We start from the raw sequence: 24258 nt of genomic DNA on the forward strand, positions 1-24258 counted from the left end.
TATAGTAGCTAGCCAAAATGTCATTATTCTGTGAGAAAAAAAAAAAAAAATTCCAAAAATGCCTGAACAGGTCATACAATTTGGAAATTTCTTTTGCGCACCGGAGGGGAAGACTGAGAATGTGACATACAAATATGGATAGAAGGAAAGACATTCGAACGATTGGCCCACTTGTGTAGAATAACTTCTTTTTCCACATATTTGTGTACAACCCCTTCGCGCTTTTTCTCCTCCATTTTTTTGTGTTACCTCGTCGTTTTCATTGCTCCCTGAACTTATCCCGATCACCCCAGATGGGTGAAAAGAAGCAACGTAAACACCTTTTGCATTTACTCATTTTTGCAAGTTCCGCACCTTTGTTCGGTGGGAGAACGGACAGGAAAGAGTTATAATAAATGCACATCACGCATGCAATGCGGGAAAATCAAAAGGGGAAAAAAAAAAAAAACGGATAAGCTATTAAACATGGATGAGCGCCGATGCCGGTGGACACGCGCTTAACGGTACAGTTGTGCAATGGAGAGGGGAGTAACAAACGATGGAGGGATAACAAATGAACAGTGGTCACCATCCCCGAGGGGGGTTGCAAACACGTACGGGGGAAAAAAAAAGGCACACTGCTACACGTAGCTCATTTCCAACATTTCTACCTCATGAGAAAGTCGGCGTACACCTGGTTGAGGTCCACTTCCAAAAACAAATCGTTGATGTCGTTCTCCACGGAGTTCAACTCTTTGAGCAGAATGAAGGTCTCGTCCTTGGGCTTCTTCATAGAATATTTGTAAAAATTTAATTTAATTTTTTTGGACAGGTATACCAAAATGAGGGGGATATTCTTGCACGAGTGGACGGAAACTTTTTTTTTTTTTTTTTTTTTCTTCTTTCCCAACTCGTTCATGTCGTAATTAGGCAAACAATGCACATGGTTCCACTTGTCATTTGCCATGCTGTATATATCATCCGAGGACATCTCTTCATCATTGTCCCCATTTGGCATGAGGTGAGAAAGATGTGTGACATCGTTGGAGCTGCTGTTGCTAACGTCAGGGTCATCTGAAGAATCGGACAAAATTGCACCCATATCTTTGGAAAAATTATTGGAGAAATTACTCCTTACGGAATTCACAGAGGAGCTACTTAAGTTATTTTCACATGAGGAATATCCTGAGAGCTGATTCTTCTTGCTGATTATGTACTCACTTAGGTAGTTGTCACAGTAGTAGAGGTTCTTCTTTACATTGTTGGAATAGCCACTTTGGAGATCTCCCTCTTCATTTTCCATCTCGTCGAGGAATCCGACCGTAGGGTCGTTCGCCTGGTTATTTCTGCTACTATGAACAGGGGGCGGCGGGGTTGTACTTCTCAGACTTCCCTCTCCAGTAACCGTAATCGCCTCGTTCGCACTATTCGCGTCACCACCTCCGTCGGTACCCAATTTATGCTTCTTGTTAGTAGTTGCAGGAGTGTATAGCTTTTCAATAATGTCTAGAAAGGCAACAAATTTCCCCTCCTCCGTTTTTGCCTTATTTTGCAAAGCGGTGTTCTTTATAATGTGAGTAGGCGACATGGTGCTTCCTTTGTTAAACGGGTCTTCCTCCTGATTGGCGTTCAACAGGATGGTGATTATATCGTCCTCCTCCCCATCGTTCAATACATTCTTTTTGGGTGTTCTTCCGTCCTGTTGGAAAGTAACTCCCTGAACGCAATGCTCATTTTCTACTAGGTCGTTCTCCATTTTGCTTCCAAAGGTGGGGGGGTCCACCAGCGTGTTTCCTCCCCCTATGCCATGCATGTGCACACCAGGGTGGAGACCTGGCAGAGGGGCACCACCTGCACTAATCCCCCCAATTTGGTAAAGGTCTTTAGTCCCCCCCCTGGTGTAGTTGCCCATATCCCTGTGCGCCGAAAAGGAGTTCCTCTTTATCGAAATGTCCTTGAAGAAAATCCACGAGTAAAAATTAATAAAGCTAACATTGCGTTTTACCAAAATGTTGATGATAATGAGAAGGGTCTTTAGAAGAGAAAGCACATCTGCATTGTTGCACGAATTGAAGTCGTAAATATAATTGTCCTCATCCTTGTCTACATTTTTTATGTCCTCCACGGTAATTTTATACTTCATCCGCTCTACATGGTAAATCTGCAGAATCAGCGAGATGAACGTTGGGATGATAATATATATTTCATTCTCGTCATTCTTAATAATGATGGTGCAAATTAGAATTAATATTTCTCGGTACAACTTCAAGTCGGTGCAGAATTTTAGATACTCCGAAATGTTCTCTGCAATTTTTGGAAGGTGCGCTAGGTAGAAATTTCGATTCCCTGCTAAAATGATTAGCGATAATTTGTTAATATAGTTAATCCTTGAATTTATTATGTTGAACTTGAGGGAGAAAATGCTGCTCGTGGGGACTAACAACAGCTCATCTATGTTCGACTCGTTCAGCTTTTTGAAAATACTTGCCAAGGCTTTGAAGCAGCGTATATCAACATTCGTAATGTATGCATATAAATCGAAGGTAATTTTCTTTATATAGTACTTGCAGTTGTAATTGTAATCGATCAACAGGTTCATGATTAGCAAAAAGGAGTAGCGGAAGAACACATTCTGCAAACTGTTGTTATAAATGAGGGAAAGGTACTTGTTGAAATTTTCGTAAAACAGGTTGACCGACGATTCGCAGATATAGCTCTTCATCTGATTGGCGCTGCTTGCATTACCACTTTGGTTGTTTCCACTGGTGTGGTTGTTACTGTGTGAGGTGGTGTGAATAGCGGCATTGCCAGTACCGTGCGTTGTGCCGTGATTGGCACTATTACCACTTGCTGTGCCATCCCCCGAGGTAGTGTTATTCACCACGACATGATAAAAGCAAAGAAGGAGAAAGGACAACGCGTTGATCGCAGCTATTTCGGAATAATCATTAATGTTAAAATTTTTCTCTATAAGCTTCAAATTCTTGACGTAGTAACATTTTGCGTTTTTTTTTTTTTTTTTTGAAAAAATTATTACTTATGAAATAATCCTGAATGACGTAATGAATGTTAAAGGGAAGGACAAAACTGGGAAGAGGCGTCTGCACGTTATAATTATTTTTCACATTCTTGGAATAGTAACTGTAAAGAGAAATCTGTATCAATATGCTTATCTGCTCAAGTATTATTTTCTTCTGCAGTTTATCATTAAATACGTACTGATGATTATTTTCGATTACAAACAGAATGTACAAAAACCAAAGGCTGCTCATAATATTTTGAGACGTCTGCGTAATCTTCTTTATCAGTGAAAACATAAAATCGATAAAGCAGTTGATAATTCTCTTGGTCAGTGTGCAAATGTTCAAATAAATGTGAAAAACAAAATACATAAACTCATTTATGTTAATTTTTGTCTTATATTTCTCATAATAATTCAACAAATCGTCCAAAATTTTCACCAATATATCGTCGTGAAATTCTGTCAGTAGAGTTAGCGAAAATGATAATTTTTTTTTTTCGATAAATTCACCTGACTCGTTCATAACAATCATACTTTTTTTCATCGAGCTTTTTCCAAACTTTCCAATAAAATTAAATTTTTTTAACAATTTTTTCTCCCTCCTAAAATACTCTCTTATTCTTTCCTTCTTTATTTTCTTTTTCCCACTAGTTGTGTTCATGTTTGCCCGTCCCATGATCGCTCCGTTATCGTCAACAAAATGGTCCACGTGCTCTTGGATAATTTTCTGCTCATCGTGGTCACTATCGCTGTCGCTGTCGTCGAAGTAGCTATCGTGGTCATTCCCCTCCCATTGGTAATCGTTATAGTCGTCCTTTTCGTAGTCGTTTTCGCTGTCATCATTATTATCATCATCGTCGTCCTCATCATCCTCATCGTCATACTCGTCGTCACCCCCGTCGATATGATGACCGTTGCCCATGCGCGCCACCCTCATGACGCTCTTCAGAAAGCGGTCCCTGTTCCTGTGTTCATGTGTGGAGGAAGCCGTGTCGTCATCCGACTCCTCCTCCTTCTCCTGATTGTACTCCTTCCTCTTCGAGATGTACTCCTTAAATAAGGTGTAAAGGCTATCTATAAAGAGGAAATCGCTCCTCGTCACGAAGTAAAGCAATTTATTTATCGAAATTATGTTCCGTAGGCACACCTTCAGGAGGAGTATCTTCTTGTTTCTCTTCGACCCTTCGTTTGAAATGCCGTTGCTTTTTAGCTTCCCCCTGTATAAGAAAGTATGTTCCATTCGGTTGGACAAGGCTAACGTACTGTCGTCAGTCTTCGTAAACGTGTTGTTATCACTCTGTGCGTTGAAGTTGAAATCCTTCGCCAGAGAAGTCACTCCAGCCAAGGCGGGTGCTGCTGCTCCGGTGGTCATTCCTGCAGGGCCGGTCTCCATTCCCACATCACCCACCATACTAGCTAACTGATTGCTGTTAAACGGATCGCTCTTCAAATCGTGCATCTGCTGAGGGGGAAGATCCCCTCCTTGTATGTCGCTTCGTAGAAGGCCTACTCCTGGACTGACCCCTCCGATGTTACCTCCTCTTTGCTGACTTCCCCCCATTACCAGTGCATCCCCATGCATTGGCATCGTGCCACCCATTTGCATCTTCTCATTTTCATACCCAACGGTTCCGTAGTACGCGCTTGGATAGGCCCCCCCCACCACGGCGTTATTTAAATTGTCTCCCTTCCCGTATATTCCTTGACTCACCACGTCGTTCTGTTTATTTAAATTTTCCCTATAAATATACTTCCCGTTCGGGTATGTGCCCCCTGGGAAGGCAAAACTTCCATTGTCCCCTCCGTAATTCTGCACCAGGTAATCGCTGCCTGAAATTAGCTGCTCGTTGCCACTTACCAAGTTTTGGGCACCTGTAAAGGTTCCTTCACCCCGAACAGGGGCAACGTTCCCCACGCCGAGGCTTTCCATGCTAAGGGGTTCCCCCCCACCTAGATGCTCTACGCCAAGATTTTCTACATTCAACTGTCCCATGTTCCCATTCGGAATAGTTGGTGACACCCTTCCGTAGGGATAGTTCCCTCCAGCGTACTGCTCGTAGGATGAACCCCCTTGAACATTCGACGTTAAGTTGCTGCCTAGTGCATCCATCCGAGCTGCCTTATCGAACGATGCATTCATCACTGAATCCATTGCTGCATCTGTTTCTACATTCATACGGAGTGCCCTATCCACCGTGCTACCAATCAGCATTTCTTCCTCCATGAATGCGTCTTGATTCATTCGAATGGCTTCCTCGGCGCGTTCCGCACTGCTCATACGACGCACATCGGAGGAGTCCCCCCCTGCATGGTCCCTGTTCATGGATGCGTGTTTGACAGGACTGCCTGCACGTGCGAAAGTACCTCCTCCCTGAACAAACACGTTGGAAAACACACCACTATCGTTGTTGCTGGTGTTAAGGGGGTCCACAGTCCCACCAACCGGGTCGATCGTTCCACTAACGGCGCCAGATACAACTGGAGCACCATTCTCATTATACATACTTCCATTATTATTGTAGACGCTGCTATTATTGTTGTAGACGCTGCTGCTGTTGTTGTTGTAATGGCTGCTGTTCGGGGGGGCATTCCTATCATCCTGCGTCAGGAGGCCTCTATTGTTCCGACAGTACAGTCTGAGCTTCTTCTTCAAGTAGGCATACAAATTGAAGATAACCGAAAACAGAGTGGAGATATTTTTCTGCTGCATAGTGATAAACTTGTCATCCGTTTTGATCGAAAAGACGGTGCAAAACGCTGCAGTGGAAACCTTCCCTTCGCACAAGCTGTTTTCAATGTCATCCACGGTGATGTTCCCGTCGTACTCAAATCTGTTCGGAAACTTCAGCTGCGTCTTCAATTCGTCTTTGTAAATTATTTTAAAAACTTCACTTAAAAACTCACAAAATTTCATAATAAAAAAAAGATTCTTCCTTTTTTTCTCAGTTTCTGCTTTTATGATGTAGAGGAGGTCTAGGAAGAAGACGGTAAGGTAGTACGCCTTCACGTCCTTCTCGACGATGATATTTTCAATGAGATAAATGATCGTTTTTAGTACCTCCTTGTAAATTACCTGTTCATTGAAGTTGAATAGAATGGTCATGCTTTTCCTGAGGATGCTAAATATGAAGACGTCATTTTTTACAAGCAGGTTATTTCTATTAACCAACTCGTAGTGGTACTTGCTGGCTAGAATGAACTCCTCATAGTTCGTATGTTTCATCACTTTGCCAAATGTGATGTCCTTTTCCAACACATCACAGGAAAAGACATTCTTATCCGTATTGGTCTCATACAGGGGAAGTATATTTTTAATAAAGTTTATGAGCTGGATCTGCAGAATGTAGTACTTTTTCAGGGTGAAGTAAAAGTAGAGAAACAGGATGTGGTGAATAATTTGCCTGTAGTAGCTGTTCATAATTTTTACGTAATCCATGTTCCTGTTGTAGCTGTATGCGCAGAAGAATATGTGCGTAATCAGGTTGATCACGTCTCTCTTGAACTCCAGCAGCATGCTCTGCTTCAGCAGGTTCTTCTCCTTCTGCGCAGATCCGCCACTAGCGGGGTTGGCCGCGTTAACTGCATCAGTGGGGTTGGCTGCGTTAAAGGCGTCCTCATCATTAACGGCATGGGTATCCTTGTTGATATTGTTCGTGGTGGTCTCCCCCGCACTGGTGCCAATCTCCCCCACGTTCTCATTTATATATATGATCTTAAGAAACAGCAGGAAAAATACGTCCAGGTAGTTCCTAAAGTAGGACGCACTCATGTTCCCCTCCGTGCAAATGTAGCACATTACAATATTCACATTCTTCTCATAATTCTGCAAAGACATCTTCTTCCTCGCGTTGTAAATTTTCTTACTCACCCTGTGTTTGTATAACCACAACATGAAGTTTTCAATTCCCATAAAGAAAAAGTTAATGTAGTCAAATTTGCACTTCAATTTTCTGAGGCGCTTCTCATAGTTGTTCTGTGCGTTTATACGGGGATCGCTCAACGTTGCTGCGCTGCTCACGATTGGTAACCCCCCACTGACTACCACCTCCTCATAACTAGCACCACCACCACTAACGCCAGCACCACTAACGTTGCCGCAGGATGAGAGTCCCTCCTCTATCTCGTTAATCAAATCAAACATATTTATAATTATGTTGTCAAAAATGTAGGCTAAGTTCTTCTTATTACTTTTTATATACTTTATCATGTAAAAATTGATCAGCGTATTTCTCCGACTGTAGAGCTTAAACAGATCATGCGTCAGGTTGTAAAAGTTGGAATGAATTATTTGGTACTCACTCGTTTTGTTATTCAGGATAAACTGCAGAATGACCCTCACGTTTATTGTTAACTCGTAGCTATCCTTGCATTTCAGCGAATCCCTCAGAATCTTCAGGCAGTACATATTGTCGCAGAAGAAGTATAAATTATTTATGTCGAAAAATATTTTTATGAATTTTTTATTTTTCCTTAACACCTTAATGTAGTGGAAGATGCATTTAACAATTTTGTTCGCGTAGACTAGTACCCCCTCCATGAAGGCTCTACTGAAGAGCAGTTCCTTTTCCATGTTGGCAAAGTGGTTAAGCAGGTTGTTCCTCCTCTTCCCCTTCATCTCTTCCATAATTTTCATTTCGCTGCACTCTCCCTGTTGGTTCAATTGGTTTTTTACCTGATTTTCCATCACGTCACTTACACCTCCCAACTGCTCCTCCTGCTGAACTTTTCCCCCCTTCCTCTTCCCGTAGTACATCCTGCCGGTACACAACGGACTACCTACCTCCGCATGTTCTACCTGTCCCCCCTTCGAACTTTTAAGTAGACCCCTGTTGAAGTTTATCCTCACCACGTGCAGGAACAACACGCACCAGAAGTAAAACTTTTCCTCACTCTCACAGGAGCAGTTCCGCAAAATGTGTCTCAAAAAAAAGTAGCAGCTTCTGTTCACGTGTTCCTTCTCCAACAGGAGGTGATAATTGTAGAATAGGAAAATGCCATATTCGTAGTTGTTAGTGAAAAAGTACAACTCGCTGTTCCTCACAATCGCATCGTTCAAGTTGCGCCTCAACTTTCGTCTATACTTTAGCAGTATGGAGAAAAATCTCTCATCGTTTTCGAGCTTCATCCTGTAGTTGCTGTCGAAGGGGGGTCTCCCCAACTGACCTCTGCTATTACTTGTACCTTCGTTCAAGGGGGATCTACTATTGACGTGATGAGGGTAGTTCACCTCCCCGTCTGCCCTCTGCAAAGGGGTTACCTTATAAACGCTGCTTGTATTCGACGCGGATACGGAATTTAGGTCCCCTTCAAACATCTTCTTCTTTACCTTCCTCTTCATATTAAAATCCATTGACGTGTCCGCCATCCGTATTTTCAGTTCCTTCTCATTGCTGTAGTTATCGTATTTTATTTTACCGTCTGCCGCTTTGTGGTCATCCTCCACCCCGTAGGAGCGCACCTCCCCGGTTTTCTGCATTTTGTTCCTCTTCTCCTCCACAGGGGGGGAGGTCACCTGGTTCTGCAGGGGGACTTGATTAGATACGCCATACTGGTTACCATACTGGATACCAAACTGGTTACCACACTGGTTACCATATACTACACCCCCCCGATGGATAACCCCACGGAAGAAGGCGCTCTCCTTTCCCAGCATCACGAAGCACTTGTTCAGGTAGTAGTTATTGTAATGCATGACGAAGAAGAAGAAGTAGTAGAGGGAGCTGTGCCGATGGGAGATCACCTCGTGCATGTCGAGAAAGTACCTCTCACTGAGTTCCTTCACGTGACTATACTTCCCAAATAGGGAGAGGAATACCATGTTTAAGCGTCTCATCAGTCTCAAAATGGCAATACTGAAGGAGAACAAAAAGTACGTATAAACGTATCGATTCATCCTACGTAAGAAGTCTACAAAGTATGTCATTACATTCATAAGATTTGTGAACCGCTTGGTGTACCCATCGACATTCTGCCTGATCATGTTCTCATAATTCCTCAGGAGGAAGTAAAACGTGCAGAGGAAAATGCTCATGATGTTGTCGAAGCTAATTAGGTTTAACATCAGGACGTTTCTAAAAAAATGCTTTATCCTCTTATCGCTCCGATTCTTGTAACAGAAGTTCAAAAGGAAGAGGAAAATTTTACCCATGATTTGTCTGTTTATATTTGCATAATCACTATTCTTTAGGAGAGTGTAAAGAACGTGGGATACGCTCTGACTGCTATCGTGGAATTTGTTCTGCAAAATATCTATGACTGTCTCTACGAAGACTTTATAATTTTCTATGTTTATAATTCCTTCTTTGAGGTTCTTCTCGTCGTTGTTTTCGAACAGGTAGAGGTATTTAAATATTCGTCTGTTCAACCCGATGTCCCCCTTTTGCAGGAGGAAGATGACATTTCGCGCTATTATTTTTTTACTGACCTCGTTGAATAATACGCAGGGGCTGCCGGATGGGTCGACTTCCTCCTTCAGCGCAATAACGGGGTGACCTGTGTGGGAAGTGTCTACCCCTTCTACATTGCGCCTCTCCAGGTCGACGTCATATCTGACCTTCTTCACGTCGCTCTTGGGGAAGGTTGACGTAAACCCGTCCCGTGAATCGATCCGTAGCCCGCTACCAAAAGTGGTCTCCTCTACGGGGTGCCCGTCGAATCCATCCACTTCGTGCTTCTCCAATGTCTTCTCGTTGTATTCGCACTTTTCCTCCTTACTGGATTGTCTAAATGAGTCCTCTTCCTGATATTCATAGGAAGCATTTCGGTTGTTTAGGTCCACCTCCTGGTTACTGCTCCAAATTGATTGACTGACCCCTGCACCTATTTTCCCCATGAGGGGATTACTACCGTGGCTAGCCTTAGCCAATCCGCTGCTGTACTCTCCACTTCCTTCCTCCTCTGGGTCGTTGTCACTGTGGTATCTTTTTTTGGAATTTCCTCGTTCGTATTTATCGGAAAGGCGTAGGGGGGATGTCACCGCACCGTCTTCCGTTACTCCGTCTTCACCTACCCTGCCGCTCCTCCCCTGCACGGTACGCGCACTGTACGACGCCGACCTCACAACAGACGAATCGACCGTTCCATGTTCTGCACTTCCTGGCGTATGTTGGTATCCACGTGGAATGTAATCGACACTCCTACCTGCAGCCAAAGGACCCCCCTTCCTGCGGTTTTTCAAATTTACTTGACTGAGGGGAAAGTTATTAATCAGCAAACTTAGGGTGATCCTCTGGTTTATGATGCTCTTATCCTTGAGGCAAAAAATAAGGGACGATAAAACCAAGTCATCCTTAAAGGGAAGTAACATGTTAATCCTATCCTTGGAAAGGAGATGAATTTGTGGACTGAAAGAGGTCTCCAAAAAATGTAAAATGTTGGTCCTAATTTCCGTGTGCCTCAGCAAAAGTAACCATATGTTGTTAAAAAATATTTTCTCCCCAATGTAATTGTTGATAGAGTAGATATAAAGCAATATATTGTTGTCACTATCCACCACGTTAAAAAGAGAAAGAAGCAACGCATACGCAAAAATGTATACATTCTCCCGTAGGTTTAAAATGCTCTTTATATTTTTAAAATAAATTGTTTTCAAATTTATTGTGCAGTGTAACATAAATTCAAAAATGCCTGAACATAATATGTGGATGCTATTTATGAAGAAACTTTTTTCCGCTTTTTTAAAAATCACTGAATAGATGATTAAGGCTTTTGAGTGCACTCCTGAGGGTAGAAGCGGATTCAGACATTGCGATAACCTCCTAAATAGGAGGAATTTCGATGACACATCTACGAACACATCGTACTTTTCTATTGTTAGGTATAACTTCTGTAGGATGTTGCTCAGGTCTGCCCATTCTTGTACCTTCTCGAATAGCAACAGAATGTTCGTTATATCGTTGTTCAGCTTTTTCCTCAGGATTCGCTTCGCCTCGTCCGTCTTCTTCATCATCTTGGGGGGAAACGCGCAGAACACGGGTAGGGCATATCGTGCAATGGGGCAAAGAAGGCGTCACACAAGGGGGGATGCGCCACTTTCATAAAAAATGCCAAACGGGGAGCGGGTTCGCTGAAGGCACATATACATACATGCAGTCACATATGTTCGGCCAGACAACAAACGGGAAACGCTGCCCTGTGACGCACTTCAACAGTGCCCCATGGTATACGTTTCTCCGTCACTTTCTTCCCCAGCCGGATCTGCTCATCTATTCGCGTCCACAGAGAGCTGTGCACCGACCTACCCATAGCAGGTCACCTCGGGCATGCCACGAAGTTTACACTGTGGAAGGAATTCACCTGCGGGTATGCATATTTATATATGTACAAATACCCCAGGGAATGTTTACGCCGTTTGGCTTCCCCCACAATTGCAATTCTGCTGTGGGGGGGAAGAAAAAAAAAAACTACTTCTTCACGCTGGGAAGAAAAAGTTTTGCAAAATGGAAAAAAAAAAAAAAAAAAGAAACAAAAAAAACATTACAATGCGTGCACGTATAAACATGCGTAACTAGGAATGTATAATTTTCCATACACGGCGATACGTATGATCCCTCGTGGGGAAATCGCTCACAGAGAGTTGGTTTTCCTCTTTCTGTTCGCTTCTTTGCATTTTTGCCCCCTACCGCCTTTTTTTTTTTTTTTTTTTCATTTTTTTCCTGCGCATGTTCGGTTAGAAAGTGTCGTGAACATTTTCCTATTCGGCAGTTCACCCTCCCAACGATTCGGTACCGCCCTCGGGGTGCCTCTCCACATCCTTTGCGGTTTCCCATAAAAACCCAACCGTTTGCACTTCACGCCTCATTTATGCAGCGTATCCCCGGATCATAATCCCGCACGTCAGTTCCGCTCCCCCCGCAGACTACGACTATATGCCTTAAACAGTGCGAATGGCGCAACGCCCATTTGGCAAAACCTGTTCCGTTCCATTGATCGGATCGGATCAGCATCACGTGGTCACGCGCCTTTGCCGTTCATCCGCGTTTTTTTTTTTAAAAATTATTTTAAAAAGGAAAAAAAAAAGGCCGTATAAGGGCGAAACGGAAAAAATAAAATAAAAAAAGTTGTCATTTCAATGTGGAAAAAAAAAAAAAAAAATTAACTTGATAAATGCAGCCAGAGGAAATGGCCACCAAGTGACACACGGCTGCTAAGGGAGCAAATGAAGAGTTGTACGGGTTGTACTGTCCGATTTGCATGTATGCGCGACGGAGTCAGAAGTGTGCTTGTCTGTCTCGTCCACGAGGAGGCCAGCCCACCGCTGTCCATGTTCGATAGGAAACCATGCTAAAACGACAACGCACTTTTAAGCAGATAATGGTTCACCCACTTTGTGGATCACTGCTTTGTCCCCCCCCGCAGGTGTAGTATGACCGGGCAGTGGTCGGATCCGTAAAAGTTGTTGTGGAATACGCTGTACCCGTGTATTTCCACGTTTTCCACGTTCGGCATAAAGCCCCTGGATACGATGAAGTGATCAATCCGCATGGCTTTGTTGCAGCTCTTCCCCATGAGGAAGGGACACCGCCACGTGTAGATGTTATCGTTTACGTCACGAACCCCTTTACCTGGCGTGGCCTTTCCGGGCGCCCCTTTATCGGTGCGTTGGTTTGCCAAATGCCTGTACGAGTCGATCAGATCCCCTGCGGAAAGAATACCCATAAAATTCTTCCGTTCAAAGTCGGTGCAGCCAGGTTGCCCAACGAACTCCTTTGGTACATTCCCCTTTTTCATTCTTCTAAATTCAGCGGGGTGAGATAAGTCTATATCTTCCGGTGCTATGTTGAGATCCCCTGTCCATATTAGGTTCTTTTTCTCATTTCGCAAAACGGATACAAATTCCTTTAACTGCTCATCGAACAGTCTCCTTCTTTCAAACTTCACTGGTTCAAACCCGTTGTTCGGTGTATATGTACTTAACAGAAAGAACTTGCTAAACTCCACAATGATGACTCTACCCTCATGGTGGTGTTCGCTCGGGTCGACGTCAAAGCAGAGGTTGTATCGGATGGACTTCACCGGTATGCTCCTTTTCACCAAGACCAGCTGTCCACTATATTTTATGTTCGCTAAACTGAAGTACGCATTGTAGTTGTAAAAATCTTCTTTTAAAATTTTTTCCATAATTTCAAAGTCCACTTGGCTTTTCTGATCCGTGTTCTTTACTTTCCCTCTGTCCCGTTTTCCATCCTTCGCATTTGCCTTCTCGTCCTTTGCATTCTTTGCATTCTTTGCGTTCTTTTCATCCTTCACGTCACATATATTCAGGGCCGGCAGTCGTACCTCCTGGAAGCACAACACGTCTGCATTTATTTTGTTGAAAAAACTCATGAAGGCCTTCCACTTCTCCTTGTTTTTGTACCTTACCGTTATGCTGTTCATATTCCATGTAACAATTGTGTTTACTTCCCCTTCTTTTGTTTCCACCGGGGGGGTACTTTCGCTCGTCTTCACAGTGGCCGTGTCGACTGTTTGCATGACTTCCTTTGCACACACGAAGGAGGAATAAGCGCTCGGGGGGCAATCCTTCTCCGCCTTCACCTGCACCGTTTTTTCCTTGCTGACCGGGTCATCCTTTTCAATCTTCACCTGGTTGGCCTTTTCCTTGCTGATCGAGTCACCCTTTTCAATCTTCACATGGTTGGCCTTTTCCCCCGTTGCCGCTACCACCGCTGCTGCCCCGATCGGGACCAACTTCGTCCTCTTGACCGGCTCGCACGACTCCCCCAACTCCCCCTCCTCAACCTGCTTCCTCTTGTTCGACTGAATCTCTTCCAACATTTTTACCTGACTTGTGCAGGCATTTAACGCCCTCAAATGTTGAGCAGGCAATTTCGTGTAAACCAGTTTTACGACGTCCTGGCGGGTTGAGAAACTCTTAACTTGAATACAACGGGGGATAACGCTTACAGTTGCGCGTAGCATTAAATGGGGGTGGCAGTCTTCCCAAGACTTTCAACAGGGGATCCCCTTAAAAATGCGGCGTGATCAACCGGAAAAGTTGGAAAAGTGCACATGTACAGGGGAAAATATGTCTACGCAGATGTGGGCATACGATGATATAGCTTATTAAGAATGACTGGATGATCATACCAAGGTGCATGGCTCATCCACTACATGTCCCTCGTTTCTTCCCCTCGCGTGCGGTCGTTGCCCCTTTTCGATTAAAGCTTGGTGCACCGAATAAGCCGCGCGAAGATTAGCCACGTAGAGGCGTAACCACCCCGATTAGCAACAATCCTCCAGGGGAAAGGGAACAAAACAAGAAGTGGGAAAAATGTGCAAAACACAATTCGTTCGTCGCGCGGGGAACGAATTGAGCATGCCCGTGGAGAGTGCAATTCTTTTGCAATTCCGCGAGGAAAAAAAAAAAAAAAAAAAAAAAAAATACGAACATGAACGTGAATGTGCAAATAGCGCGAACGTCACTCGAACCAAACGCAAACCGAACGTTATGCGCGCGTGAACTGTTTGGACGCCCCTCTGGATACCGTTACAAACGTTTCAGTAACCCTTCGTGAAAAAGGCGACTCGAACTGAGACAGCATACAAGTGTGTGAAAATGAAAAAAAAAAAAAAAGGGGGCAACTTTGGCGCTCTCCCTTTTGTGTGTATTTTACACGACCCGCACACCTGCTCTGCGCTGAGCCACCGAGGGAGGAAAGAACCTTATCCCCACGGAGGTGAAAACTAGGATGAGAAGGATTGCAGTTCCTTTTTTCATGCATGCACATGTGTATGCCCTATACATGCGATCCCCTTGCACACAAACAAGAGACTTCTGCACTTACTTATAGAGGGTCACCTCTTGAAGTAACAACTAATTGGGGGGGCCACTTTTTTTTTTTTGCTCCTCTCCATGCGCCCTCCCTCCAAAGGGGCAAAAGGAGAGAGGCACACTTGCCGCCACCCCTCGATGAAGTAAATCCTCCACAGGGATGACAACAAAATGAGGAATACAATTTTACCTACTTAAAAACTTCATTTTGAAATTTTTTTATTTTCCACTAGTTATACGTTAAGTGGAACGTATGCGACTTGTCCAACGTGGGAGGTGCGCGGTGGGAATTCGAAACGAGGCGATAAAGGCCACATGCCAATAAAAGTACACACATGTGATGAGAAGAAAAACGTCGCACAATTATGGTGAGAGAGAAAAAAAAAGAAAACAGATTTAAAAGTTTCATCGCAACAAATTAGGGAATCCCTACTGGCGTTAAAATAATATAACCCCGTGGGATTTACAAAGGGGGGTGTTTTTTTTGATGTCCAGGATTTTTCCCATTTTTACTCTGCAATGCCGCACTCTTTCTCTTCTCCTTCTTCGTCCCTTCCGCCTTGACAAATAAAGTGTGCTTCACTCCAGTCAATACATTTCTCCCTCATTCGGCTGCGGCAACCTCTTGTTCGCACTGGACAGCATTTCCTGTCTCAGCGCTATTAAAATCGTTTCGATGGTGTAGTTCCTGTTCCAGTTTTTTAAAATCGGCAAATTATTTTTAATGACCTACGAATCAGCGAAAAAAAAAATATATATATGTATGTATATGAACAGTTCAGAAAAAAAAAAAAAAAAAAAATAGCTAGCTGATTACGTCAAGTTGGCTAGTTGTTTTCACATTTTGGTGAGTCGGTCATCACACCAAATGACTCACCCGGCCTGTGCTGTCCACGCAGGACATCTCAATCTTCGTGTCAAACTTCACCGTGGGGGGGGCGTCCGGATAACTGTCACCACAAAATATGGTTAGCGAATAAATCCTGTTCTCGAAAACAGTCCCTGGTTGCCCAAATATCGTGCAAGACCAATTCGAAAGAGTTATATCATCAGCATTCTCCAATCCGAAAGACACTCCTTCGCTAACGTTTCCCTTCTGCCCCCGTTCCAACTCGTCCAGGAGGCGAAAGCTTCGTGGGACAATTACCTGATCAGGGAGCAAAAAATAAAAAAAAAAAATGTGTGCTATGAAATGGTCTTTGTCGCCTTTTTAGGCATTCCCGTGTGTACCCTACTGGGGTAACCCATTTAGCAGTTTAAAAAAGGAACGAAATGCCAAATGATTTCTCCTCTGACACATCACACTGTGTAGCAACTCTCCTCATGGATCAAGATGACGTTCACAACAGGAGAAGAACTAATTGTTGCTTGTGAAGGGAGGGTGGTTGTACACCCTTGTCAGATTTCAAAACGTATATCTTCTTACATCGCTCATTTTGAGGGGTGTGTGGGGGTGGGGGTGTATCCTTCCTGCACGTAATTCTCCGAATAACTTACTACTTTATCTGAATAGCTTTTCGCTATTTTCCCCTTAGCACTGCTATTACGACAAGGTGAATTTCCTTGTGGGTTGGTACTGAGCAAAAAGGGGGAACGCCCTCCAAGCGGAATAAGCCACGGATATATGTATGGAGAGAGTTGCCTCGCCTAAGTAGTAAAACTTGCGTGTTTACTTAACCCGTTCGATGTTGATGGAAAGGGGAAGGTGGTTCACTTTGGGCTCATGCGTGTGGGTAATGTCCCAGGGGAAAAGCCAACATATGAACGTACCAACCAAAGCACTTAAGTACATGCAATTATGTTTTCGTACTTTTCCCGCATGTACTACCTTAACGTGTTTTTTTTTTTTTTTTTTTTTTTTTTTTTTTCACGTAAAGAAGGTAAGGCAAACCACTCCCGGAGCGCACTTTATCTTCGTTCTCGCAGAGATGCAATCCAGTCGGTTCACTTCCACGCAGGGAAAATTCGTTTAATCGCTTTGTAAAATCCTTCCCCGTGTGGGTAAGAAGCACGTAAGTTTTTTTTTTTTTCTCGCGCAACTTTGCACTGCGTAAGATTACCACTATATGTATGGTGCCAATCGGGGGTAGTGCTACCTCCCGCCCCTTGGCGTTACTCTGTGCGCTCCGCACCGCGGGGGAAAAATAAAAAAAAAAAAAGTGTTGATTGTTCGGGTGTAGAGTGCACAGATTCAAACGGCAACAAAGCGACCAACAAGATGTTCTCGAAAGCAGAAAAAAAAAATAGTAAAAAAATGGGCCAAAAAAGGAACAAAGTGGGAGGCCCCCTCCTGGAACACCTTGTTAACCCGTTTAACCTTTTTCTTGCACCGCGTTATTCTCCCCTTGTGGAGCATTCTTCGCTGCGAAGTGAACGTTCAGCAAAACTGCCCAATTCCCGGTGAAGTGTTTTTTTTCCCCCACACCACTTATGTTGTTCCTTCTGATCGTCCCGTATGTGTTTCCATCGAGTAAGTTATCTCCCCCACTTGGCGGACACCGGTTGGTAAACATGTGCCAGGTTCGAATGGACAGGACCAAGTGCACAAAAAAAAATTATACGAAGGAATAACAAAAAGAACAGATCGCAAAAAGAGTATATCATACTGCACAAATGGTAAAACTGATTGACGACGCGTTGGAAATTTAGCCACGAGGATTACATCTTTCTGTAGAGGGTCATTCCAATCTCCCTTCACCATAATCCACCTATTTGTAACCACCACCACGTGGCTGCTTATATATTTCTTCATTTCCCTTTTCGAAGGAAATGCCAAGGGGTTGTTCCTCCCTATGGAAATGGTTTCACAAGGTGACCTTCTCCCGAGGGGACTTGCAAAAAGGTGTAGAAAATGGCACATTTGTGTGCACATTTGTAATGACGTTTGGACAAATGGAGCGGGATTGTCTGCCACGTTGCTATGTCAATTTACATGTCTATAAGTGACCCCACTTTAACTTCTCTCATTGGTTAGTAATACCCCGTCCTTTTGTAAGCATTGCTCCTCTACTTCTACAACCCGCATTGCAGCGGCGAACTGGTGCATACATAATTGAGGGGTTAGCTACTTGGTGGAAGGCATCGGTAGGTACCTTTCTACCTGTTTGCCACGATTCATGAAGATCACTCACCGCTACTCTCTACCCAACAAAATTGAACAGGAAATGGCTAAATGGGCGAACCGTACATAACGCCATCGTACACACACATACGTATATACGTCCGCACGAAGCAACTGGTCCTGCGTGAAACTGCGTGATGCTATGCGATGCGACGGGATGATTTAGGGGTCCGCGTCCTTTCCTGCGCGTATCGCGTGTGTGCATTTTTTTTTTTTTTTTTTTTCCGCAAATTTCCATCACGCTGTAGAAAAAAGGGGATTCTATTTCTCACTTCTTCGTAGTAGTATGCTGTGGTCTGATAGAAATGCTAAAAGGGGTGAGGAGCCACATGTGCATGTTTGACCTCACGTTAGGAACTTCTCGAAGTGCGTCCCCGGGCATGTCCGTTGTTTCGACGAAAATTTTCAATGTGATTGACTCTCTTGTGAGGAAAAAAGGGTTTCTCTCCAGACGCCTTTTTGTGCGTTCATCAGATACTTGATGAGTAAGTTCGAATAGGACTCCCTTAAGTAAGCTTCACCGTTGTAGTTCCCACGTGGAGGTGAAGAAGGATTAACGAGTGGGCCAGTCAAATAAAGGAAAAAATGAAGGTGTTCATCCACAACGTAAATACTTACACAGGGAGCTGCCTGTGCGAAACCTTCAGCGAGGTGAGGAACGAAAAGACGGAGATCTACGGAACGGTGGTAGAGTCGAACAAACGGAAAAATGGCCTAAAGTACGACTATGGAAAGGTCACAAAAGTTGTGTCAAAAATTCCTAAGGATAATATAGTGAAGCAGTTACTACAATGCGACTTAATAATCTTCGACCTGAACAATACGAACGTGGAAGAATTAGAATACATCATACGGAAGGTGAAGTATGAGAAGCTGAAAAAGGACACCACGTTGGTGCTCATCTCGTCCGTCATGACGTGGAACAAGACTAAGAGGAAATTCTCCCCCCAGGGGGAGAGTGTCTACAGCGCAGCGGTGGGAAAACCAGAAGAAGCAAAGGGGGTTAGCGCGAAAGACCCCCCCTCCAGTGGAACCACTAAACAGATCAACGTACCGGAAGTGTTCACCGAAAAGGACTACATGAAGAGAACCCCTTCTAGACAATACGAACAACACAAAACGATCGAGACGCTAATCTTATCGCTTAACTCAAGGGATAAACTAAACACCTATGTGGTGGCGTCGGGAATCCTCTACGGGAACGGGGAAAACGTATTCTTCCCCATTTTTAAAAATGCGTGGCTAAGTGCGGACAATCAGATTATAGACAGAGGGAATAATTTCATTCCTCTGATTCACGTGAAAGGTCTATGCCAGTTTGTGAAGGAGCTGTACCTGAGACAGCCACCAAGGAAGTACCTCATAGCAGTGGACAACGAACATCTAACTCAGAAGACACTAATAAAAACGGTTGGGAAATTCATCTCTGGAAACTCCACCTACCTTAGCGTGTCTCCTCATGATTCGCTCCTCTTTGACCACGCGGAAATCATGTGCGTCAACTTGAGGTTCGCCTGTTCGTACCTAGGGGGGGAGAGCCATGAACAGGGAAAACAGGGGGGATATGAGGAGAAGGAAAAGGATAAACCGGCAGATGAAGAAGGGGAAGAAAACGAACAAGACGATGATGAGGAGGATGATCAGGACGAAGACGATGTGGACAGGTCCGACGACCCAGACGTGGCAGACCAGACACAAACCGACAAGACTAACAGAACCAACCAGGAGGGACATCCAAGTGGGGAGGGATTCACGTTTCACTGCTCAGACGGGTTCACGAAAAACATTTCCACCCTAGCCAGGGAGTTCTGCCAATACAGGAATCTGAAGCAGCTGAAGGTCCTCATACTGGGCCAGCCAGGAGTGGGCAAAACATTCATTGCTAACAAAATATGCCACCACTATAATTTGAAATTTTGTTCCATTTCCTCCCTCATCGAGGAGGGCAAACAGACGGGGTACCATTTTCCCGACTACTACAAGGAGTACTTGAGTAACCTAAATGACGAACATGAGGGGAAGAAAAAAAAACACACAAAGGCAAGCACAATGGGAACCGCCGTGGGAACGTCCAAGCTGACCCTCCCCGATCTGACGTCCCTGTTTTACCAAAAGCTGCAAAGCAATGAATGCAAATTTAGGGGCTTCGTTTTGGACTTCTTCCCTCGGAATTATGACGAGGCAGAATACTTCTTCGGCAGCCACGGGGGGACGCAGACGGTGGAGGGCAGCACGAAGGAGGATGCAGAACCGGGTGGGGATAGCCATGGGGAGGAAGAAGATCAGGTGGACCAAACTGACGAAACGGAGGAAGGTGATCTGTCACCGAAACACGGCAACGACCCCGACCAGGAAGCAACTGCCCAAGGAGAAAACACCCCATCCAAGAAGCAACCCACCTTAACGGGGGCCACTCCAGATCAAACCCACGACGGAAGCCTCAACGGGCGCCCCAATGAGGAAGATAAGAATTCCCTCCTCCCCGAATTTGTCATTATTCTGAAATCGCCTGAAGAGCTCTGCAGAAGCAGAATGATGAACCTATCAGAGGAAGAAATAATAAAAGGACACAACGACGAAAGTGGGTTCGAAAGAAGACACAAGAAATATGTGAAAGAAAACTGCAGAAATGACTACTTTGAATTTGACCAGAAAAAATCCATCGAGGATTATTTTCTCGAAAGGGATGTAGACGTATTCAACGTCCACATAAAGGAAGATTCTTCACTAGAGGACGTCCTCACAAATATATACATCTACATAGAGAAGAATGTAAAGTTTTACAACTTCCTTCCATCCTGTGAAGAAATGCTGAAAGACAAACTGCAACAACAGGAGAAGGAACTTTCCCTCGAAAAGGAAAAACTGGTGACGAAGGAAAATCAACTCATTGGAGAGGAGATCAGCAAAAATGAAGAGTTAATAAAGGCAGAAAAAAAAAGACAAGAACTTCTGTTGGAACACCAGCAGCAGTACTTTCATAACCAGTCCATCCCATTGAGGTTCTACTTGATTAAAAATATCTTGCCCATTTTAACAGATGCGTTAATACACATTTGTCGAACCAAGCCCAAGAACCCCTGTCTGCACATCGCACAGTATTTGCTGGAAAACGCCCACAAGTACAACGTGGAGGAAGGTGCGTTGGATATGCTGCTATCGAAGGAGTCGGGTGCCGACGGAGCAGGTGCCCATGGGGGTTAATAGCCGTGCCAGCACGGTCACGTGGGTATCGTATCCCGGATCATTTGGCAATCTTGTTACCCTTCTACTGACCATTTTGTGACCCTTTTCGGCCCTTTTTGCTAACTTTTTTCCCTCCGAACTTTTGTTCGAACTGCCCCTCAAAGGTAAACATCGCACAAACATTGCAACATGTGAATCACCCTGGGGTACATTCATTTGCCGAGGGCAAGTTGACGTTTGCGCCAGATTTAATGGCCAAAACGCACACTTGAAAAAAAATAAACAGAGCGTGCACCATGCAGGCCAACATATTCACCGTCTTCCTAGTAAAATGAAACATAAAAAAAAAAAAATTGGAAAATATTTGCACACACCTATTTGTGAAAAAGTCATACACAAATATACTGTACAAGGAGGATAAACATCCCACAAGAAAAAAAACATTTTTTTCGACATAGAAAGGGTTAACCGTTTGGTTAAACTGCTGCTCGTGTTTGCTCCTAACGGGTGGCTCTTCCATTTGCTGCGATTTGTCTTCCTGTCCATTTTCCTCGGTATGTAAGTTGGGTGATGCTCCTTTTTTGCTTTTTTCCTGTTTTGCCTGAACGTGGTCATGCACACTTGTGGCGCGTCTTTTTCCTTCGCTGCCCTTAAATGCAGTGTATGCGTCATTTTGAAAAATCCTTCTCGTATTCACAAAGGCGGTTCTCCAAAGCTTGACATGGTGCAATGTCTTGATGAACATTTTGCGGGGAAGAAATGCTCCTCTTCGTGGGTCTTGCAAATGCAATCATTATGTATTTGCACCTCTCGGCGAAATGGATGTACTGTGCGTGAAAAGGGATCTCCACCCAGACAACCCACAGCGTATGTCGCGTGGCCAGAGAGGTTATCCACTTTGTGAAGGTAACACAATTCACGTGCCCCTTTGGGAACTCCGCTTAGGCTGCTTCTTAGTGTACCTCTTGGCAGGTTTGTTCTTTTTTTAAGTTAATATTTTTCCCTCCTCATGCTAATCATACACAACACAAACGTGTACAAATGGCCTACATGCACGGGAGCTTTTCAACTGCTCTGCATTCCTAGCAGCGCTCAGGTGTACTCACTTGTTATGCATTATTAACGCTCCACAAAGGGGTACTTACAACACGCACGTACCAAGCGATACTGGGGGGTTGCACAAAAAACAGTCCGGATAAGATAAAACGTTTGTGTACGTCGAAAAGCATACCCCTCCAATGTGTGCAGAAGAGTAGGCTCTTCCAAAATGTTCACCAAATCGGCAAAGGAACAAAAAGGGGTAAAGCAAAAAAAGATTATGTTGTTCTATCCATTTGTGCGAGTTTTCGAAAAAAAAAAAAAAAAAAACTGCACAGGTCAGGTAAAAGAAGGAAAATATTCAAAAATTACATGCACGTGCAGGTAAAATTGCGCAAAAAAAAAAAAAAAAAAAAAAAAAATAGCTATTTGGTTATTGCGAAGAACACAAAATACACGTTAAAAAGCTGCCGTGCAGAGGGGGTTCCAATCCCAGTTCTTACTCTCCCCCCTCCTTCTCATGTACCCCTCCGTGTGTACAACTCCTTGGGGGACCTTAGGACACTCCGTGCAATGACCCATCCGACACGTCAGTACCAATGCTTCAGTTCGACATATTTCTTCGCATCTCGAAACATTTTCCACAAAATCAAATTCGTTATTGCAAAGGGCCATATCCACCACCACACGTAGGATGAAAATTTGGCCCACCATCTCGCCAAGGCCATGTGCCAAAATGGGTACATAATTTTCTGCTGAAAGGGAGAGACGGTCTGTTGAATGTATCCACCATAGGCCGTATGTCTATTTCTCCACATCATCTCAGCTTCAGGGGGGACTGGGTACGACCCCAAAGGTTTCTGCTCAAATTTCGGCGTCTCCTTTTTCACCACATTGTCTCGAAGCGCGCTTCTTTGAAAGCATATGTAGTTCTTGCCTGTGATTGTCACCCTGTTCTTTGCGTCCAACAGTTTACGGCTCTGCAGCAGGGTTTTCATCACCATGTTTGTTGCCCGGGTGATCGTCAGTACGTATGTACACAAACTTGCGTATGCCCTTCAGGCTTCAACGTGTTCTCTGCAGATGACACACTACACCTTCGTATTCGCTGTTAATTCACATGTACCTAAAAATCTGCGTTTTTGCGAACGCGAAAAAGCTTCCTTGTGCGAATAAAATGCATACCCACTCGCATTCAACGAACGAAGTGGTTAACAAAATAACACGCGTATGAAACTTTCCGGTTGGGGGAAAAAAAAAAAAAAATTCATTAAACATTTGCCAAATGAAATTCGCATATGTTCTTTCCTTCGAGGAGGCGAAGTGCAACTAGCGGCAAAAAATAAAAATAAATAAATGCACATACACGTACGTATGCGTGATGACGCCAATCCCGAGCAGCTGCCTATCCCCGAAGCCTCAACCTAAACTTAACCTTAAAGAGGAATAGCCGTAATTTTACCCAACGGGGCAAACCCCAGAACGGGCGAGTTGGCACAAGCACAGAGGATGTTTTTCCGCACGATGATCTGCCAACAATTTTGCCTCCCTTTGGTTTTCCCAAACGGGGAGCGTGACGTGCCCCTGCGTTTATTACATCCCTGTTTTGTGCTCCATTATACATTCGGAGTGACATCATAAAAAAAAAAACTTCTTAGATGAATCATTTTTTCCTCCTTTTCACACTTTTGCAGATATCCCGCACTGCATTAATAATATGTGTAGGAGGGGAACTTTTCTTTCAAAATGTGAAACCCGCTCTTGTTTCGCAAAATTAATGTGTGTGCGTATGGAACTTCACTTATGTGTCATATCACGAATGGAAGTATACGTCATGCTCGGCACATACCAGGCATGCAACAAAAAAAGGGGAAAACACCAACAGCAATAGCAACAGCAGAACTGACGCAGAGAGTATGCACCTGCTGATGATGCCACTTAGGCCCGCACGTGCGGCAAATGGTAAAGTGAAAAGACGCAAAAAAAAAAAAGGTTCACAAAATGAAGGGGAAATTGGAACGCATTCCTTCCAACCCTCTTATTCAAAATCACGCAAAAAAAAAGAACAACGGTATGCATAAAATAAAAAGGTTTTCCAAAAAAAAAAAAAAAAAAAAAAATTATAATTGAAAACAGTGC

The 24258-nt window shown here is 44.0% G+C and overlaps 5 protein-coding genes across 5 annotated transcripts; 1 reads left to right on the plus strand and 4 right to left on the minus strand.

Annotated features, from left to right (window-relative positions):
• Positions 1 to 646: 646 nt before the first annotated feature.
• On the minus strand, positions 647 to 10949 carry PCOAH_00019860 (Uncharacterized protein; the record flags this gene model as incomplete). The annotated part of the gene is made up of 2 exons (XM_020058795.1): positions 647 to 2946; positions 3017 to 10949. The coding sequence occupies 2 exons, from the start codon at positions 10947 to 10949 to the stop codon at positions 647 to 649; spliced, it is 10233 nt and encodes a 3410-aa protein (XP_019914614.1).
• A 1385-nt stretch (positions 10950 to 12334) lies between these two features.
• On the minus strand, positions 12335 to 13921 carry PCOAH_00019870 (DNA-(apurinic or apyrimidinic site) lyase; the record flags this gene model as incomplete). Its single annotated transcript, XM_020058796.1, has 1 exon — positions 12335 to 13921. The coding sequence occupies one exon, from the start codon at positions 13919 to 13921 to the stop codon at positions 12335 to 12337; it is 1587 nt and encodes a 528-aa protein (XP_019914542.1).
• A 1342-nt stretch (positions 13922 to 15263) lies between these two features.
• PCOAH_00019880 (Ubiquitin-conjugating enzyme E2) lies at positions 15264 to 16312 on the minus strand (the record flags this gene model as incomplete). Its single annotated transcript, XM_020058797.1, has 3 exons — positions 15264 to 15503; positions 15652 to 15921; positions 16201 to 16312. The coding sequence occupies 3 exons, from the start codon at positions 16207 to 16209 to the stop codon at positions 15363 to 15365; spliced, it is 420 nt and encodes a 139-aa protein (XP_019914414.1).
• A 2168-nt stretch (positions 16313 to 18480) lies between these two features.
• PCOAH_00019890 (Uncharacterized protein) lies at positions 18481 to 21099 on the plus strand (the record flags this gene model as incomplete). The annotated part of the gene is made up of 1 exon (XM_020058798.1): positions 18481 to 21099. The coding sequence occupies one exon, from the start codon at positions 18481 to 18483 to the stop codon at positions 21097 to 21099; it is 2619 nt and encodes an 872-aa protein (XP_019914530.1).
• Positions 21100 to 22709: 1610 nt separating this feature from the next.
• Positions 22710 to 23123, minus strand: PCOAH_00019900 (Uncharacterized protein; the record flags this gene model as incomplete). Its single annotated transcript, XM_020058799.1, has 1 exon — positions 22710 to 23123. The coding sequence occupies one exon, from the start codon at positions 23121 to 23123 to the stop codon at positions 22710 to 22712; it is 414 nt and encodes a 137-aa protein (XP_019914572.1).
• Positions 23124 to 24258: the final 1135 nt, after the last annotated feature.

Source organism: Plasmodium coatneyi, chromosome 8 (assembly GCF_001680005.1).
Source record: "Plasmodium coatneyi strain Hackeri chromosome 8, complete sequence".
Classification (NCBI taxonomy): domain Eukaryota; phylum Apicomplexa; class Aconoidasida; order Haemosporida; family Plasmodiidae; genus Plasmodium; species Plasmodium coatneyi.